Source organism: Echiichthys vipera (assembly GCF_963691815.1).
Source record: "Echiichthys vipera genome assembly, chromosome: 6".
In the NCBI taxonomy this organism is placed as follows: Eukaryota; Metazoa; Chordata; class Actinopteri; order Perciformes; family Trachinidae; genus Echiichthys; species Echiichthys vipera.
Genome location: NC_139831.1, coordinates 23,482,397 through 23,503,020, shown reverse-complemented (window position 1 = coordinate 23,503,020; position 20,624 = coordinate 23,482,397). Strand labels below are relative to the sequence as shown.

Genomic DNA, 20,624 nt, shown 5'->3' with positions numbered 1-20,624 from the left:
TAATATAGCTCTTAAAAGTCTCATCTGCTGAGAGTAAATCAAAAATATGTAGCTCATAGTTATCAGTTATATAGCTTGGCTTTGATACAACAGGTTTAATACGATACTTTATTAATTGCATATTTCAAACAGGGTCAACAAACCAATAACATCAGTTCCACACAAAATACTCTTTTTGAGTGACTGAAGTGTCACTGACGAGCAGAGCCTCTTCTGGTCAACTCTTTGCAAAGACCCCAACTTTAAAGCTGCATTAGGAGGGTTCAGTAGGGGGGTGATGATTACCAAGACTCAAACATGCACAAAGACTTGGATTGGTCCCTTGGCCAAATGAACAAATGTGGAAAGTAAAACATATTTGAGGCCACAGATGAAACTTAAACTGACAGCCTTGGTGTAAAAATCCCGAACCTTCACACGAAAAACATTAACCATAAAGAAATTCTGGACAGAGACTGAGACTTGTACAGCCCCGGTCTACTGAGTGGCAGTGGGATGTTAGTAATGTGATGATTTGACGGTCACTTTGTGAAAAATTATGCAGGAATCCAACAGAAGCAATTCTGTATTTCATGCATATTTCAGATCAAATGCGCTCTGAGGAGGGAGTGTGTCATCTTTTCCATGGTTGTGGTCTCCAGAGACACAGAGAAGCGCTCTTACACACAGTATGGTTCTGTCTGCATGTGTGTATCTTTTACTGCATGTACTGTGTGTGTGTGTGTATGTGTGCTGAGCTTCAGGACAGACAAGCCTCTGCCAAAAAGTAACAAAAATAGTGTATGACATAGAAGTCCTGAGATTCCCCCCCCCCCCCATAGTGTCAGATGTGAAAGGCAAAAAAACAAGGCGGCCTTGCTTATTAAGTGCTTCTGTGCAACGTTTTGTTTTTTTATACAGTCTGTACCCTTGTACAGAAAGTGTCAGAGTTCATCCAGTCTTGAAGGAGCGAGGCTGTTGTGTTGCTAAGCGAACAAGAAACAATCATGGCTCGTAATTCCAGAGGGATAACTCAAAAGAGAGGGTGTGCTTCCTGGAAGCAAGGGCCCATCGTTATCTGGGTGAAACAGGAGGGCTGGAGAAGAGGCCAGAGGTGCGAGGTGACTGGAAGCTGAAGGAGGGGGAGGAGGAGGTGGGGGACACCTTGCGGGGGCTGCTCAGATCGCCATTATGGAGCTTCCAAATCAGCTCCTCGTTCTCCATGGACAACCGCTTGTTCACCTTGGACTCCTTCTGAAGGGATTCCTGCAGCACTGCCTGCTCTGTCGACAGCTGTCTGTAACGCACCAACAAGAAATGTTTACACACGTATCAAATATAAATTACTAGGTTTTTTTTTAAAATAAACAACTCAAATTAAGATCACATGGGTTGTTTTGGAAAGACTAATGAAAAGATCAGCATTATTCCTTTTTTGTTATTGTCAACTACACCTATGAAAAGAAATAAACTATACCTTAAAGGTCCCATAATGTAAAAAGTGAGAGTTCTGTGTCTTTTTTCATTATAAACATGAGGTCAAGGTGCCTTAAAGAAACAGGCGCTAAAACGGAGCGTTTTAGACAGTGAATACAGGTTTATTTAGACAGGCAGTGTGTGAAAAATGTGTTTTTTGAACATTAAAGTATGTAAACATGTTCTAGTAGAAATCAAAAATACTAGTATGAACCTAAAAAGGAGCAGAATGGGACATTAATCCGTCTTTCAATACTTTGACTGCCCCCGCCTGTTTTTTGCTCATTGGCTCAGTAATCAACAGATGGGCACTGTAGGTCTTTGCAATCTGGATTAAACTATATATTTGTTGACGATGATTTTTAAGCTGTGAACGTTTGATGTGGGATTGAGTCAAAATAAACAACCGGGACGATATTCATGGAAGAAACATGTCACCCTGTGCAATGGTGTGGCTCATTGATTAATCGATTTTGGAAAATGATGCAGGTCTATGGCCCGGAGCAGTGTGTGCGGTCATTCAAAAGTTCAGTGAAGCATAAAGAGTCTGAACTGAGGCGGGCGGTTAGGTGCTTAAAAGTCTGGATGGCATCACGACATGAGTTCATATGGTGGAGTCTAACCTTGAAAGTGCAGCATGTCTTTCCATGCGGGCTCTGAAGTCCTCATTCTCCTGCTGGACCTTCTTAAGGCTCTCATCCAACTTCACATTTTTCTCTGTCTGGAAAGAAAAAATATCAAAAGAATGATTGATAGAGATGTGTGTGTGTGTGTGTGTGTGTCAGTAGAATTGCTTGTCCTGATGCCCAACAATCATCCCCCTCGGGTCTCACCAGTTTGTCTATCTCCATCAGCTTCTTTTCCTGCTGGTGCAGCTGTTTGTTTTTGATATCCAGCACCACTTTGAGGCTCTCTAGCTCCTGCTCCAGATACAAGGTGTGGGAGTCCTTTTGTGGGAATAGAAGTAATGCCAAGATGTTCAATGAATGTCAAAAAGATTTCAAAAATGAGTACAGCTATCCTCGTAAATGTCATGTGGCTGTAAATTCAGAAGCACACAACAGAGGGCGCCACGCATCACTTACAAATTCTTGCTTTGTGCTCAAAGGGACAATGAAGCTGGATGTTTAGGTGTCATACACACTGACATAAAAATTGCAAGTAAGCAAATACGATGCTCTGTATGAAGGTAGTGTTTAAACTACTCAGTCTTTGTTTAACTACTTAAGTGGTCGTGAGCTGTTCTTTTGTTGTATCTATTAATAGTAGATGTGGACTGGCAGGGTAATGTGAGCCAGTAACCTTAATGACTCTACTGTGCCACGGCAGAATGCTGAGTACATGTGGCTGCCACTTAACACTGATGAGGAGTGGTCTCCTCACTGTACAACAGCACTCTGGGAAAATTAAAATCTACACTCTGGGTAGAGAGTTGCAGCTAGCAGAGTATAACCGTTTATTTTGAGTTTCTACTAGAACATGTACATGCTTTAATGTTAAAAAATAACATTTTTCTCATCCTGTCCGTCTGAATCTACCTGTATTCACCCTCTGTCTGAAACACAATGTTTTAGAGTCTGTCTCTTTGAGGCCCAGTCTGCTCTGATTGGTCAGCTTTTTTCCGGGGATCACTGTAGCAACACTGTAGCAGCCTTTTTGTACCCATATATAGTATAGTGGTGACATCACAACTGTACAGAAATCCTGACGGATCGTTTAAAGACACAGTTTCTGAATACAGACTGTGTGCATTTTTCTGTGGATTGAGCGCATAGACTGTATAATAGAGACTGATGTGACGTCAGCCATTTGTTTGTGGATGTCGCCAGCTTGGTTTGGACGTGGCCATATTTGGACAAGAGGGCGGGGCTGGGGAGGCGTGCTAAGCAGCATAAGGCTGTGCTCCGCTAATGATGCTGTTTCAATGACGCAGCGCTAAGCTAAATGCTAAAGATGAAATATACTGGTTTTTCAACCAGTTGACACGAGTCATCCAGTGGACTATTGCTGGCGGGGGAGCTGGGAGCTCATAATACAATAGATTACAATAGTCAAAGTTACCAGCTAACACTAGCACAGCGACCTGTAAATCACAAGGGAGACCCATCGTGAAGCAAACCCTGTTTTATTTTATTTCTAAATTGAACCATAATTTTCAAAATGAACATTGTGCTGTACTGAAGAAGACCTGAAACTAGCGACTGAGACCATAAACCATTTAGGAAAATGTTTACTGATGCAATAAATCAAGTGAGAAGTAGGCTCATTTTCACAGTGACTTCTATACAAACTGATTTCTATTTGCAACAAATGTAGTCACCCCCTTGTTGGGCATTAGAAAGAATGCAGATTTAAGGAACTTCTGCATTGGCTACACTTTTCTGACCCAGAAGCTGCGTCCATCTTCATTATACAGACTATGCTTAAGCATTTTGATACTTGTACAGTATTTATATAGCACCTCAACCTGCTTTACAGTAAAGAAAAAGTCATGGAAATCTCACTTTTTACAAAATGGGAACTTCAAAATCAGATCTGTAATGACCTTTGTTTCTGTTGGTAGTTTCTCTCTCTGTTAAAACGTGTTTCACCACATATTATGATTTAAGGCAAGCAACATTGGACTCATGAGATGCCTCTAAAGTGGAGCTCTGCTATAATAAGCGTAAAGATAAGAGTACCTGGCTCTTTTCGGCCAGCTGTTTCCTCCTGTTCTCCTCTGCAGTAAGCTTCTCAATTAGGGCATTGTTCTCCACTGTCAGCTCTTCAATCTGTACCTGTGGATGAACGCAGCACAACAAAGTCACTGAGTAAAGTTTTTACACACTGGTTCATCAATCCATAAGTTACCTTCATGTCATGCTATAGTTTGAGCGGATTTCTTAGATAAAGGTTAAAACAAGCTTACAGATAACCCCGCTCCTGTATCTCTCAAAGTTTTGTCCAAAGACTGCAGCTCCTGATTGTGGACTTTTCTGAGCTCTGATGACATTAAAACATAATAAGATTATAGGTTATGACAAAATACAAAAAACAAACAAACATGCATTTGTTCATTGAGATAAAATATCGAAATATTATCCAACACTTTCTCAGCTCGAGTCAGTTTCAAATGTACTCACAAAATGCAGCTTTGGAGAATCATTAATACTGTTCAATTCAATTCACTTCAATTTTATTTATAGTGCCAAATCATAACAAAAGTTATCTCAGGACACTTTACAAACTAGGTAAAGACCACACTCTACACTCACCTTCCAGTGACATTTCATGCTGCTGTTTAACAGACTGCAGCTGTTCTGCATGGTTGTTCTCTAGTTCCAGCTTCATGGCTTCATGACTGGCTTCAAGCTCTACCATCTTTAAAAAACAAGAAAGGATAGACTTCATTCGCCACAGCATTGTTGATCCTAAGGCTTTACTGAGTACTTCATTACATTTAGTCATTTTCTCCTGAAGCACAGAAATGTTCAAACAAACTTTCATTTTAGAAATGCCATTGCAACAATGACAGAATATTGACAAAGAACGCTTCACCCTGACACTTTTTGAGCTTTTACAAAGAACAGCTTTACATTTATTCATTTAATGAAAGAAGAGCCTATACATGAAAATACAGTAGGAAACTCAGGTAGTAAATCTGCCTCCATAAATGATTAAAATCTATAATACAAGTCATAATTAAAAAGGTGGAGGGGGACAAACCTGCTGTTGCATGAGGGTCTTGCACTTGTCAGTCTCCTCCTGGTAGGTGAGGTGAACCTTGTCCCACTCAGACTGGTAGAAGTCCTGTAGTCTCTGCTCCAGCTCGGCCAGGTCCTTGTGGTGTTGCTCCTGCAGTCTGTGCAGTGCATCCTCCAGAACAACACGCAACTCATCCTTCTCCTTCTCCAGACGTTCAGATGAATTGACGGAACAAACTGGGAATAAAAAAAAAAACAACAACAAAAGCTTGTATTTTAGGTCAAGAGAGACAATATCAATAATATGTAATATTAATTAAAATAGATCAGACATTAGTAAAAGCATGTGTAAGAAATATGTTCTTTCCAATGAGGACTCCGTTTAAAAAAGTCATCCCTTGATGTTAATATGTGACACTGAAAAAAGGAATGGAAAAACTGACATTCAAGGGGAGGTTCCTCTTGCACTTGACTGCATATGCCAACTACACTGCAGTTATTTATAAGCAGGTGAAGATTTAAGGGATATCTGACCAGTTTCAATCTAGCTCTGTGACATCTTGATGCCAGGACACAGAGCTGGTTTTAAAGTATCCCTTTAATTCTCTCACACTATCTTGAAATCAGTAGCATAAGTAACAGATTTCTTCATTCAGGCGTGTTCCTTCCACAGCTGGTATTTTCACATTTTGTGTTTGTGCAATTGGTGCATTTATTCTGTACACCAGCCTCACCATTTCCCAACTGTTTCCACTGCCAAATGTTTATATCTGCTCTGGAGTGGGTGACAGTGACTGACTCCATAACCTGTCTCCAGTTTAAGTGCTTGTGCACAAACACTTTTGATACCCAGCAGCTGGCGATGTGAACTTCGACTCACTAGTGAAGTCACAGTGTGTACAGTAAGAAAGCTGTCATGTTAAGCAGGTGATTTTCTTTCAGAAGTTTGGCAAACATAAACCACATCTAATTAGAAATTAAGACAATGTATGACTTCAACAGTAGTCGTAAAATAATACTGAATCCAGACGTCGCTTTGCTATGCTACAACATGTGTGGCAGCTACATTCACAGCTCTTACAAATCATCAAGGCACAATAACGGTCTACTTTTCCCCAACATAAGTTTTGATCATAGATTTGCTGACCACAGCAAATGCTATCATCGTTACCAAAGGAGGCACAAGAAGGCTCTTTTCAACATCTTTCGCTTATATATGGATATATGACGTATGAAGCTGTGAGGGCCGCATGCTGTATCTGATATGTACACACATATTTACTGAGGGCTGCAATTTTAGTCAGACTATTCTGTCAGATACAAACTGTCTTAAATCTCCTTAATCATGATGTTCATTCTTTGCTGTCTGGAAGTAAAGTCCCACAGTCAGCTAAAAAAATAACTCCAGAGTATAAAAACTGCACTGCATGAATATAAAGATTCACCTTACCAAGAGTGGAATAACAGCAGCAGATCCAGGAACAGTGGCCAAGCTAACATAGGGACTATCTATCAGGCTTTGGCATGTACGGCCCAACAACTGGAGTACAGCACTCCACAACCATGTGTAACATAGATCTGGTCATATGAGCCTTTCTAGTCCAAATCCACCTCACAACACCTCATGGCTCACACGTGGGAGGAGGGCCAGTTAATCTAAAGTTAGCTGCATTTTGGCCCACAGAGCAGGGTGATGTGGTTTGGAAGTGTCATATGGATGGGGAAAAAAGGCAGATCCCTTTTAGATATAACTTTACGTGTGAGGAATGAGAAAAGGGGGTGTGGTTGGATCACAATTTTGGCTGTGGCCCAAGACTGCAAGTCATTGCTGTATGAGGAGTTCACAGTCTGGGGAGGAAATTAACTGAAAGTGGACTTAAAAGAATGTGTCTGGACTTTCTAACATCTTTTACTTCACATTATGCATAAGGTCCATCTGAGGTCACTGTAGGTCTCACAGCCTCCCTGAAGTGAAGAATGTGTTAACGCGCAGATATAACAGCGCTCAGCATATAAGAGCAGTCATGTGGAAGTCCCGAGGCTGTGAGGGAAGGGAGGAGCCACAACACTACTGCTGCCTTCAGGAAGAGAGATGAAAGCTGGTTGGTGTGTGTGTGTGTGTGTGTGTGTGTGTGTGTGTGTGTGTGTGTGTGTGTGTGTGTGTCCATACAAGGTTATTCTAGGCTATTATCTTAGGCTCGACAGAAAACACGGGTCATTGTTCCTATGCCTTCACAAGGCCTCAGGTGGTGTAGCATTCCACCACTGGGAGCCCCTCCTGTGTGGGTGGGGTCAGAGGTCAGCCTGCCACTCCCTGGGGAATGGTCAGACACCGTGCTTCCCATCAACGCTTAAACACACACACGTCTTGACAAATGTGATTTTCTGTCAAAGACAAAGCAATTAACAAGTGGAGGAAAACCCACAGTGGGTGTCTGTGTGGTGGGCAAAAGCAAACAAGAGTTAGACCTCCCCTGTGTACAGAAATGGGAATATTTAATTCATTAATCAATTTTGACACAAGTTCCTTGATTAATACATGCCTGTCAGTCCAGAGGAATATGGTGCTTTAATTTGATAATTTCAATGTTTATAGCATATATTAGGCACTATTGTACATTGATGAGTCACCTATTACATCAATGACTGCATTGGATCTAAGCAAGAGAATAAGTGAACAGAGTAAATAACCAAATATTCATGATGAAAAAAAAAAACAACAGCAAACAAAAGAAAAACCGTATCGTTCTCATTATCTATATAAACATTATTTAAGATGTTTCCTGACTTGTCAGCTTAACCTGAACAATCAGCAAACACATCAGGAAGGGGAACTAAAGCAGACGCTGTACCAGGAGTTTGTACTTTGGTGATAACAACTTTAAACACAGCTAGTATGTAACCAAGGTGACCTAACTTACTCAGCTCTTCTCGGAGGTTGACCAGCTCCTGGGAGAGGTCCCTGCACCGCCTTGTGGCTTCATCATGCTGCAGAGGGAGACAAATGTAAACATTCAGGCACATGCTCATGTAGATGTCAATGCAATTTCTTTTTCAGCTTAAATCATCTCACTTGAGCTCACAAATGAGCAATGCCAGCATTATAAATCTGAGAGGTTTGTAACTATTATGTTCTCTCAGGGCAACACCCTGACACATAATCCTGGAAGGAAAATCTGTCTTCATTAGAGGGTTGTTTGACCGTGTGATGCAAATACATCAACAGGACCTCAACAGCAAGGAAAAAAATACACATTCAACTCATGTTTTCAGTCTTAGCACATGCCTGCTGTCCCCTAGCTCCTTTACTTCTCCCTTTCTGACTCTGTTTTGCATTAAAAGGGGGCTGCGCTGTAGCTGCAGTGCTCCTCTAGAATTCTGACTGACGCATAGATGATCCAAAAACTGTTTACCTCTTGTTTAATACCTTTCTGTGACTATGCTCACATGAACAGCCTGACACACTACAGCACATCACACAGGCTGCATAATGCCATGATGAATCCAAGACAAAATAGCCAAGTAAGACAAGCCATACATCACTTCACTGATCAGTTTACTAAAGCGAATATAGTCCACCCTGTCCTGTCATCTCCCGGCTGCAGAATAAAGCAATATAGAAGCCAGTTACCCTCTCTGCAGCGTAGGGAGCATTAAGGCACGATCTGCTGCCAGAACAGCCCATGATCCAGTCTCAGCCTGAGGCTTGCTAGCCGGAGTCTCCCACCCCCAGCTATGGAGACCCAGTACTCCAGGACAAACAGTGGTCCAGGTGGACGGACCACCTCCACACACCTCCTCCCAGACTGCTCTGACTACATCTGAGGCAGGACTGAAAAAGCCGCTTTACTGGCTGTGGAGAGTGACTGCAGAGTGCATTACCGTATTACACCTAAAAAACAACAAAAGGGGCAGGCTACAGTGTGCATAAGAACAGCCTCCTCGTCAGCAGGCTGAGGTCACTTTAAGAAAGCACTAAAAGGCAGCTGGAGTGGAGCAAACAGATAAATTGTACAGAGCTGCCTGACATCAGACTGATGGAGCAGGACTTGTGCTGTGCAGCGACCTTCCCAGGAGGATACATGGAGAGGTTTCATTACCACCATCCCCCACCACTCATCCAAACCTACATTAAATCATCCCCCTCACCCCTCTGCATCACTACCTTACAGCTGTGCAGCTACAGGCTTCATGGGTAAAGTCACTTCATTACAAGGTGATATAATGCTTACAGATCACATTTCCAGCTTCTGTTTGAGTCTTTACAGCCAACATATAAAAATAAAGACAATGATGTCACTTGTTGACTAAGCACCTTGGTAATCATTCCTTAGACTGCAGTAGAAACAGCACATCTTAACCATCTTATCAACTCAGTTGGTAAAACCGATGGAACTCTTAATACTTTGTCATGATATCTTGTCATAACATAACCCCTTTTATAATCTATGTAAAGATGACAATGTTGTGGTAGGTGTTAACACCCAGTGATTGCCTTTGTCATAAAGACAGTCCATGAAAGTAAAAATAAAAATAGGTGATTTCAATATTTACTGTACAGGTTTAGGTTATTACAGTATTTAAAAAATAATCCATACATACAGCAAAACTGATGCACCTCTAGCTGGGTGCAAAGATTAGACCAGTCCCCAGTATATATCGATATGATACCATGTCAGGTGTAGAATAACACTTGATGGTAGACGGAGATCAATGACTAATTGATTCAGATCAGGTTACAAGTACCAAGAAATATTGTGAAAGCATTAGAAAGCAAGTGATGTCAAGGAAGACTTTAAATCATCTTTCTAGTTATTTGGGAATGTGCCTGCATTCCTACACTGAAATGCAATGTGTTTCACATCATTTTGCTCTTTGAGAGAAGGTATGTCAAACCAGGTCCAGTGCTTATACACTCCATCCAAACAGATGATAAGAAACAGTGCTCAGACCTTGCTTAGCGTTTGGCTGCTGTTCCTAACCATATCAAGTCAACAGCTGGGACATTCTCACACTATGCTGGTAAGGACCTGCCTCCTATTCTGGGTCGTATGAGTGACCACCAGATTGCACGGCACACTGCATACACACAGACTCGACCATTTACCCACCTGACACACAAATCTGTTATTCTTGTGCATTGAATTAATGTTTTGATATAAAGGCTCCCATTTAGATGATCTATGGTGCATTGTCTTAAGTGCATGGCACAAGTGTATTAAGGGCGCGGCCACCTCCACTTTTGCTAGTTAGACGGTGCATATGTTGGGCACAAATTAAGATGCAAGGGGCAAAGGGTTTGCATTAAGTCTCTTCATTAATTATTGCTGTGTTTTGAAGCATAAAATGAATGAAACCAATCAGTGTCATCTCCCACTACCTTTGAATGCTAGGTGTGCAGGCAGCGGGTGCATTGTTATTTAAGCAGCGGGTTCAGATGAGGCTGAGGAGAAGGAGGATGAGAAAAAGGTCCATGCATCTCTGTGTGTAACAAGTAAGAAGCACCCCCCCAGGCTGTTGCCTTTTAAATTATGTATTGTATTGATTGGAGTATTTTCTTTAATGATTGACTTTCAATAACTGTAAACATTTCCATATGCACAGTAAGTCTCTGCAGCAAATACCGTCGGAAATTTAAGCATCAAAACTAAAAACTGTAGTTTTAAAACTTGACAGAAAACATAACTAAACTTAACTTCTTAAATGAATGAAGTTACTGTTCCTCTCGAAGTTACTAGAGAAGTGGCTTTGCAATTAATATTTTCCGGATTAACAGTGCATATCACCCATCGGCTATTAATCAGTTTATTTTTTGACTGATCTGTGGATTAACCACTGAGCCGCGGATACAACCGCAGTCTGTGGATCACACATTTTACTGTGATTAATTCCTGCTGTAAATAGCAGGAAAACCCTGCGCCTTTGACTTTAGACCTGGTGCAACTGACTACATCTCATTTTAAGGCCAACACATCCACAGGTGCACAGATGGTTACATTTGCTATTAACACAATGTGGGCTCTGGGTGTGACACTAGCAATGACAGTTGCTCTCCCTCTGTGATACTAGGTAAAAGGTGCTGCTTTGGTGCTGTTACAGTTAAAGGAAACCCAAAATCAAGGATGGTCATGTTTTAACTGCTGTAGGTGTTAGTGTTCAATAACAAAATGTACAAGAATTGAAACACAAATTCCTCTTAACGCCACTTTTTTTTTGATGCCCCGTAGTTTGGGAAATCAGGAAGTAATGCAGCAGTAACATTGTGAATGGCAAGCAGAAACAAACCTTGAGCAGAAATGATTAAAGAGGGTCTTTTGAATGGCAAGCTCACCTTCAAAGCCAGATGGTTCCCTAGACAAGACCAAAGTTATCTGAATCATATACCACTTGCTGGCCAAGCATACAGCTGATGCAGAGAGCCCTCCACCCCCTCGCAACAAACTTTCAACAGCGATATTTGAAATGTTGGCTAAAGCTTGCAGGCTGGTCAACATTGTGGAGGGCGAGGGTCTGCTTAAATAATTCCATTCTATCCAAAGACTGCATGTTCAAATAGCATTGAATTAGCATTAAATAATATTTTTTAGAGCGTAAAGTACCTTTGAGGTTATTCTAGAGAATATTCGAGACAGTATTTGTCATTGTTTTGGATAGCTGCAATAATACTAATAGACATACATTTGCATAAAGCAAGCATATGTCTCCATTCCCATGTTGATAAGAGTACTGAGAAAACTTGAAAAATATCCCTTTAAAAAAGTACATTTAGAACAGAAACAAAAACTGTGATAAATTTCACGATTAAGTGCAAGTTAACTATGGAAATCATGCGATTAATCCTGATTAAATATTTTAATCCATTGACAGCCCCAATTTAAACACATTCTACCCCAGTTTTGTTTTCCATCAGTCAATACTCCACAATATTCTCAAAAAATAAGTTACTACTGGCTTTCTAACACCTGGAATAAGCACTCAAGTTACAACAGGTTGAAATGTTGATGTTTAGAAGGCTCCTAAACATGTGAGCAGCAAATGTCAAAATAACTTAGACACTTGACTGCATACTCATAATGCCCATATTTTTCCCACCTTTTCTGGCAGAAATTAAGAATCAACAGTACTCACTGAAGCTCTCTGAAACTAAAATCAGACCAATACGAACTCTGTCACAACTGCAACTATCCAGATAGCTGCCACAAGGGATCTGTCTGGTGTCAAACTCTGGAGTAAGGCAGGAGTAAAGGGAGTTGCTGCAATCTAGGCCAAAGGAAATAAATGCATGAGTGAGTTTCTCTATCAGACTGAGAGAAGCAGTGGTTTACTTTTCTGAAATAGTCCTCCGCGCACAGGCACTTAAACACATTTGTAAAATTCCTGTCAACTAACAGCCTCTTCTCTCTTGGCTACATGTTTCATGATAGAAGATACTCAGTTTTTTTCCCCTGTGGCACTTGGTAATACATACAGTGGCACAGTGCTTGCAAACAACCGCTCGTTAAAGAATCTTTGGAACATAATGGAGTCACCAGCCTATTTTCACTTCACCGCAGCAACAAACCAGAAGGAGTCACTCCAGCAGCAAGTATTTGATCCCTCACCCACAAACACGACTAATTTGTGTGTGAAGCACCACAGCTAAAGTAGGGTTTAAAATAGGGTCAGTGCTGTACTGTTGTTCCTGTAAATCTACTGTATCTGCAGCACATGCATGCTAAACTGAATACAGATGTATGTGTTAATGCAGGTTATTTTTTAAACCCAATACATATGAATTATCATATTTGGCCACAACATCCTGTGCTGATGGGTCAGAGGTGTCAACCATTTCAGGTAAGGTCCAGTGGATTGCAAAGAAATGACGACAAGTTCCCAGCGGCCTCCAGAGGAAAGTCCTGGCAGACCTGATGTCTTACTCTTGTGCCCCTGAATCAGGAATCATTTACCTTCATCTGGTTTACCAATTACGGCATTCTATGGTCTGTCTTTTTTGAATAATCGACTGTGGATATGGACGCAGTTCTGATCATAAACTCTGGAGGACCATTTTTAAATTAATGAAATCATTTTCAAATCAATGTTTCATGTCAGATATTGATTTATTTAGTAGATAGCTGTGTACTATACAGGATCATCTAGAGAAAGCTGGTCATTATTGTAAATTAACCCCCTGTCTGGGTTCCAATTTGCAACCAGACCGCTCTGCATTATCTTAATGGAGAGTGCAGGACAAGATCAGATCTCACATACATCATGATCCCCCCTGGACCGGTCTGTTTTTGATTAACAGCTCTGAAATAAGGCAGGGTCATACAATTTAATGGGAGCCACTAAATATCTTCTGTCTAAAATCATTTTATATTTGGATGGTCCATTCCAGTTGTTTCACTCAGTCAACACATGTGTGAAAAGATTTGACAAGGACACTTCTAAAGTTAACCATAGGGACTGAAATAGCCTTTGACATTTAATGTTCTCAAACAGCTCAGGAGTGTTTGATTTTTTTCCCTCTAGGTTCACAGGAAAATTTAGCTATAAATCATTACTAACTACGTTGGGCCAGTTTAATTTAATCTTTTAGTTCACTCATATTTGACTTGTAGAGCTTCTGATAAAATATACTAAATAGAGTCCAAGCACTAAATCATAATTTTGCTTTGACAACTAAATGAGGGAGTATGGTGGTTGGGGTCGGGTGGAGTTTAGCTGATAGGATAAGCCTGTTTGTACTGCACTGTGCGAAGATTAATCCCTTGGGGCATCCAGTTCCTGGAAGCCAATCACATGGCAGCACTATTAAAACATATCTAAATAAACAGCAGCTTTAAAAATCCATATTTTAAAGGCTCTTAGGGTCATGCTTGCCTACCTTCATAACCTATGAATATAAGAAAAGTACAACTGAAAGACCTGTGGCTTGTTTAGAGACTTAGGTTAGAATATGTTCAGCTCTTCTGTTAAAATTTTCACAAGAACAGAAGAAGCAGCGTTTCTCTTTGATCCAGGATTTGCTTCAGTTGTTCAACGGATGACAACAACAGGGCCGTTTTGTGTTGGACAGCTTCCAAGTATGTCTGTGAGTGCAGCCCCTCATACCCTTAGATTCACCCCCCTATGCTGGTGCTGTAAATAGAAATGCCATTTGGTTTGCCTTGTATCATCACACAGGCTTGATGTTGCAACACTTGGTAGTTATGTCATAAAGAGGAATTCAGACTGTGTGTAAAAAAAAAAGAAATAGCAAATTATTCCTCAAAGAATCTGAGATTAAGACAATCCTTTACCTGTTTAGCTCTTAATCTGTATGTTAAACCTAAGACTTGCATCCTGTTTTATCTCAGATTTCTATAAAATAATGTAAAAAGAAAAGTATAGTGCAGTGAAATATAATAAGATTTCTTCTTTCTGAATTGTATTATGTGCATGGATTCCACTAGATGGACAGAAAAATGTGATTCCTCATAGACAACTGTTTAATTATATTGTGGTACCTTCTTTATACTAGTGTGATAACATGGCAATGTGAGCCACACTCTGATTTCATTACAGTAGCAAGCAAATACCATCGATCACAAACGGAATGAGGCCGGTGATATTACTGTTAGAAAATGCAACAGGTATTTGCTATTTAAATACCTCTCTGTGTTTCTCTAAGCAAATGGCAAGCTCTTTATTTATTCGATAATTTGCCAGGAAAAAGAAGTTAAAGAGTCCCTGTGTTCAAACATAAACAAAATTTAAAAATGTATTGACCATGAATAGAATTGTCCTACCTCAGCCAAAGCTTGCTGTAAGACTATGGCGACGGCCTCAAATCTGGAGTTACTGGCTGCCAGCAGTCCTCTGAGCTGCTGGAGGCTCTGGGCCTTTCTTCCACCGTCAGTGACAGTCGCTGGTACCACATCCGGAGGTCTACTACGCTGGTTTGGTTGGGACGCTTGCTGCTGGCCAGAGCTGGCCTTGGGTTTGTCCACTGTGAAAGAACATGTGTTGAGTGTCGCGACAACATTGATCATCATCATACCCCCCTCCATAGCTGTTACAGCTGGTCTGGCAGCAGCACCACCCACCCTATACTCTCACAGATGGAGCAGGCTCCAGTGTGGGAGCTCTTGATATTTTTGCAGTCCAGAACTGTTCTGTCCAATCAGCCTGTCTGATTCCCAGTGCTGCTACGCCAACGGCCCAGACATAAAATGGATCCTCTGAATGCAATTAGTTTTCCATATCCTAATTCAATCTAGTGCTGTGCAGACACTGGTCACCAAGGACAACTTATTATAGCGAGGCCGTGCTACTGTAGCTTTGATTTACAGCTTTATAAATACATCACCCCCATATAATAGCTAATGTCAAACCTACTAATGAAAAACATGTTTTATCTGCTACAACACTAAGTCATCAGAACAGAGGAACATAAAACGGACAAACTTACTACTGCTGAGTGTTGCAGTGGACAAGATGTAAGAAAAGTAATTATCATTGATATAGGACACTTGTTTCTTTGAATGTTTGTTTACGAAGAGACTGTAGTGAGCGTTATGTAACACAGTAGTGAGAATAGCCCGAGACATATGGGGAATACCAATGAGTGGAATATCCCGTTCCAACCGAGGTCTGTGGGGATACTCACTCAGCTCTATCTGCCGTTTTAGATGACAGCTGTTAGAGCCCATTAAGATTAATAAGAAAAACAAAACAAATAATGACATAGTTGCAAGTGAATTTGGAACAGTAAATCCAAAATAAATCTACTTACAATAAAAAGGTACTGTTGTTGAATCTACCCAGTGCGCTTTATGTATCCTGTCCTTTTTGAACCGCAAAACCTGGATAATATTCAAGTTAAATATAAATGCATTAAGAAGGATATCATTTCAGGTTTTCCCTAAGAAAAGATGTCCTTTTTGACACAATAAGGGATGGAACTGTGAAATTTAGAATTAAAATAAAACTATAACCAAAAATATAAACAAGTTTCCAAATGAGCTGTCCCACTGTAGCTGTAATTTAAAAAACAACTTGCAAGACACTGGGGGAAACCCTGCATCTTACAGCATCATTACATCCCCAGATGTAACTGTGGGATATAGACATCTTTCTGAGCAAACATAATGCTGCATTTACGTGACGCCTTTCAAAATAAGACCCTGCAGTTTTCTAATGGCAACAAGGAGAAAGTAATCTTCCTTGCCAACTGTAGAAAGCTGATCCAGAAGCTGCAGAGTGGACAGCGCTGGAGGGATCGGGGCAACATAACACTGCAGAGATAATAACACTACAAGGCCAACAGAGGGGACACTGTTGTGATGGACTAAGAGGGTAAACAGGCTCAAAGACCAAACTGTGGAGTCACAGCAGCAAAAGGAAAACCTTCCATGTGAGAACAGGATACTAAAAAGTCAGAGTTCACACAGCTCCGTTTGCAGAGTGTAGTTCACCTCAAAACTAGTTTCTCCCTTTCTCAAAGCCAAAGTAAACTGTTCAGCATAAAAGACAGGCACCACCTTCAAGACAAACAAAACAAGACACACACCTTACTATACCGTTTAAGTTAATATGTTATTCAGCTTGTTCTGTAGCACAAGGTTGTGCATTTAATATCATGTGTGACATTTTTTCAGACTGAAACAGGAGAAAGATCTTTCAAGACCAGAAAAACTTCTCAATGTCCTGACTGCACTCTCCTAATCTAGATTCTTTTTAAACAATATGTTGAAATGTGTCTCTTATTTTTGCATCATGTACAGTACATTAGTACAGAAAGATGTGTCAAAACTTTTCCCCCCAGATCCAAACAAACAGTTGAGCTGTGCTGCTCAGTTTTCAGTCATTTTGATGATGCTGCACTTCATCTAATCTCAACAGGTTCGTTTAAAGTAGGATGCCCTCTGCTGGTTGTGTAAAGAACACAAACTGGACAGGCATCTCAAGCTGCATCACAGCCAACATTTACCACAAACTCAGGCTGTTAAGCTACTGCAAAGCATTAGATAGTTCACATCATACTGTGAAAACGTATATGTGATAAAATAAACCAACCATGTTGTAAGGATACGCAGTTGCTTGTAAGTACCACGTGAATCTGCTATCCCAAAGTAACGTACCTGTATGTAATAGTTCCCTTGTTTTATTTCCATAAATGTATTATTTTTCTAAACATGAAGCACAACGTAGTTATAGCTGTTTACATTTTGATTGCCCTCAACGGACAAAAAAAGAATTGGGATCCGAGCCATGTTCTCTGATAATACTTTTCTTACATCCACATAAAGAGGAACCGGTAAGGATCTTCACATATGTGTTTTTACTCTGCAGCTTTTATCTTGTGCTTGTTTCCAAAACCAGAATTGGACATTATGCAACACATTTCTGCTGAATATGAAAATAGTCATGCCCTCACCTGTTAAATAATTCACAATGGTCTAAAGAGGTGGCCGGTTCAGGGATTCATATAATGAATATAACAGCCATTCTGTCTGCCCTCGTTCAATACTCATACGTAGTCACAAAAAACAGAATATATACATTATTAATGCGTCGATATATAGCAGGAGTTAGTAAATCTGGCTTGTGTATATGTTCTTAACTGTATTGGCATTTGACTTCAATAAACACACAAATCTGCACTTTCATTTGAATTTGATTTTATATAAGCGCATAAGCTGTCTCTGTCTTTGACTGCTGTTCCATGGCAACAGCGGACCTGCAGCTATTTCCATCAAAGTGTCTGAACACAGAGTTGATGACACGTTGCCCAGTTTACTTCATGCTTCCTCCCACGTTCAAAGAATACAAGTGCACCAAGTTATTAAGTGGCTCCACAGCAAAGTGCTGTGCTGCTAAGAGGCGATATCACAACATAGCACAAAGGATGATGGGTGATGAGACCCCTCACAATCGAACACTTGTTATGGTGCTTGGTTGACACAATACCAGACAATAATTGTCAATGTAACGTTGACTGGACTCTAAACAAAACAAACATGTGTTTTATCTGACTGATGAATGGGACACCGTGTACATACTAAAAATATGACTTGTTTTGAATTGAACTAATAATGCTTTACATAAGACATAATTTCACCGAGTTATTGAAACCTTTGAAACTGTAAAATCAAATTACCATGTTTGGTCATGACCTTTCAAAAACAGGAGAAGAATGCTTTAAATAATGTGGGAAACACAGGAAACTAATTGAAAATCACAACAAGGTTCCCATGGCTCAACCTAGAGACCAAGAACCAAAATAACCCTGGTTCATCTCAGAGTGAAACAGGAGTAGTGGTTGGCCCAGTGCGCAGGAAAGCAAGACCAATTTTTACACACACAAGCCATCTTGAAATATCAATATGACTTTAAAAATGAGACAATTCTGACGTTTGTTTAAATAAAATTATTCCTGAATTCAAGATTCGTGTACTACAATACTTGAGCTCCGGGTCACACGTTTTGCTGAGCAAGGTGGGTAAATGAAAGGTGAACCCCCTTGCTTTGACGACTAATAAATAGCCAACCTAAAAATAGATTTCAGAAACAGCTAACTGCACAGGTCTACGTGAGAGGTAAAGATTGATAGGCTCGGTTTAAATATTATAGTACAGAGACACTAAAGCCATAACAATGTTGAAAGAATGATTAATAGTGAAATAACTGACAGACCTGCTTGGAAAACCACAGTGTTCTTCCTGCATCCTGACAGAAGCTGAATGTTCCGGAGTAAACCCTTGGCTGACAGACGCACGTGGATATTTGACAGGGAGAGCTTCGGAGACCATAACATCTCTCAAAAACAAAGCTCGACGGCCAGTTTTATCCAACAATCACTTAAAAAAAAAAAAAAACAGTTTACAAAAGCAGAAGCTTGATGCTGGCTATGAACCACATGCTATGGTGTGCCCCAGGTGACAGCAAAACTGACAATAAAATGAATAAATAAGAGTTACACCATTGAGACAGCGTTGAAAAAAAGTGAAGGCATCCAGTTCAGCATGGCAGGTCTCCCAAATCAAAATGTAATTCCCAGCTGTGAAGGCTGGATGATACAGAGAAAGTTGAAAGCTGGCCAGTGGGTTGGGGCACAGCCTGATCCGATAGGGGCTGATAAAAAAAAAGTAAAAATCCCTTAATCCCCTTGGTAAATCAGGTTTCAGCTATTCACCAAACACATGAATCTCTCACAGCAGAGCAAAACAGCATCTCCAAGCTTAATGATGGCGGTGTTGTAGCAGAGCCAGGATGCTGAGGGGGTGGGGTGGGAGGAGCCAACAGCATAACTGCAGCCAATAGGACTTTAATCCAGCCCCCCACTATTCCTCTCACTTACTCTCTTCCTGTGTCACCAGCAGTAGGATGGAGAGAGATGACTTCTCATGGCATGGTTGTGTCTGATGAGCGGAGCTAAAAACTGCTTTGCTGGCACAGCTCTCACAGCTATGACTGTGAAACATATTTAATCCAAGCTCAAAATGATGTGCTGACTAAATTGAGTTTCATATAAAGCAGCCAGTTCTTAATCTATTCTGGAAAACTGTAAACTCAACTGTAACGGCAATGTAAAAGACAGGAGGACACACAAGGAGCACAGAAATATGCATCAAGCATAGTAAATGAGCAGCAGAGCGCAACAAAGGCAATAAACAGAGCACACATTTCAGCTTTAGTGTGATTATGTTTACAGGAGACATGTGGCCACTAATAAACACCTATATAAAAATAGCACAGACAATATCTGATAAATGAAAAAGTACCACAGGTTGTTGAGCAGCATTAAAATACTAGTTAATTTGTTTCGACTGACAGCAGAAGCTCTATCCAAATAAAACCAAGCGCATACTACTTTAATCGCCCTTCATTTTATAGTTTCAGGTTCATTTTCTTCTAAAATCTCTAGACATTATTCTCTTACGGTCCAGCCACTATATCTAGATGAGAAAACAGAGGAATTGATAAAAATGTTGACATTGTAATCTGGGTCACCTTCAATTATTACTCTGCACTCAACAGCAAGCGCTCTGGACTTGTTTTGTCCATGATTTCGCCTCACAGGATACAAACAGGCTGCCCTATTGCTGGAGGTTGTAGGCACAGTATGCAGCCTAAAGCTATGATCCAGCACAAACAATAAATAAAAAAATTCAGGCTGGACACTACATGAACCTGGATAGTTTCTGTGCAACCCCCAACCCAAGCCCAGATTACGGCAACAGTTTTGTGCTAGAGCATGTTTTCCTCTGCTTTTTTTATTAATTTGTGTAAATTGAATAAATATCCAGATGACAGTCGCGCAAAGCTTTATATGCTGGTAAACATATGCTAACTTGAGCCGATTCAAGCCCGGGGGAATTTTGAGAAATTCAGCGGCTTGGGCCCAAGCGAGTACATGCAGATAATCAAAGCTCTAATGCAAGAGAGGATGATTGCAGACACTATTCTTCCAGCTTCTTAGCATGTTTTACTGGATTAAAAAAATGAATAAATAAATGT

General features: G+C 40.5%; 1 protein-coding gene across 1 annotated transcript; it reads right to left on the bottom strand.

Moving 5' to 3' along the window:
- Positions 1–108: 108 nt before the first annotated feature.
- mtus1a (microtubule associated tumor suppressor 1a) lies at positions 109–19,311 on the bottom strand. The gene is made up of 10 exons (XM_083915064.1): positions 18,801–19,311; positions 14,912–15,111; positions 8,060–8,126; positions 5,161–5,375; positions 4,710–4,815; positions 4,364–4,437; positions 4,137–4,232; positions 2,289–2,402; positions 2,079–2,176; positions 109–1,276 (listed from the first exon to the last, which is right to left on the bottom strand). The coding sequence occupies exons 1-10, from the start codon at positions 18,919–18,921 to the stop codon at positions 1,054–1,056; spliced, it is 1,314 nt and encodes a 437-aa protein (XP_083771190.1). The 5' UTR covers positions 18,922–19,311; the 3' UTR covers positions 109–1,053.
- Positions 19,312–20,624: the final 1,313 nt, after the last annotated feature.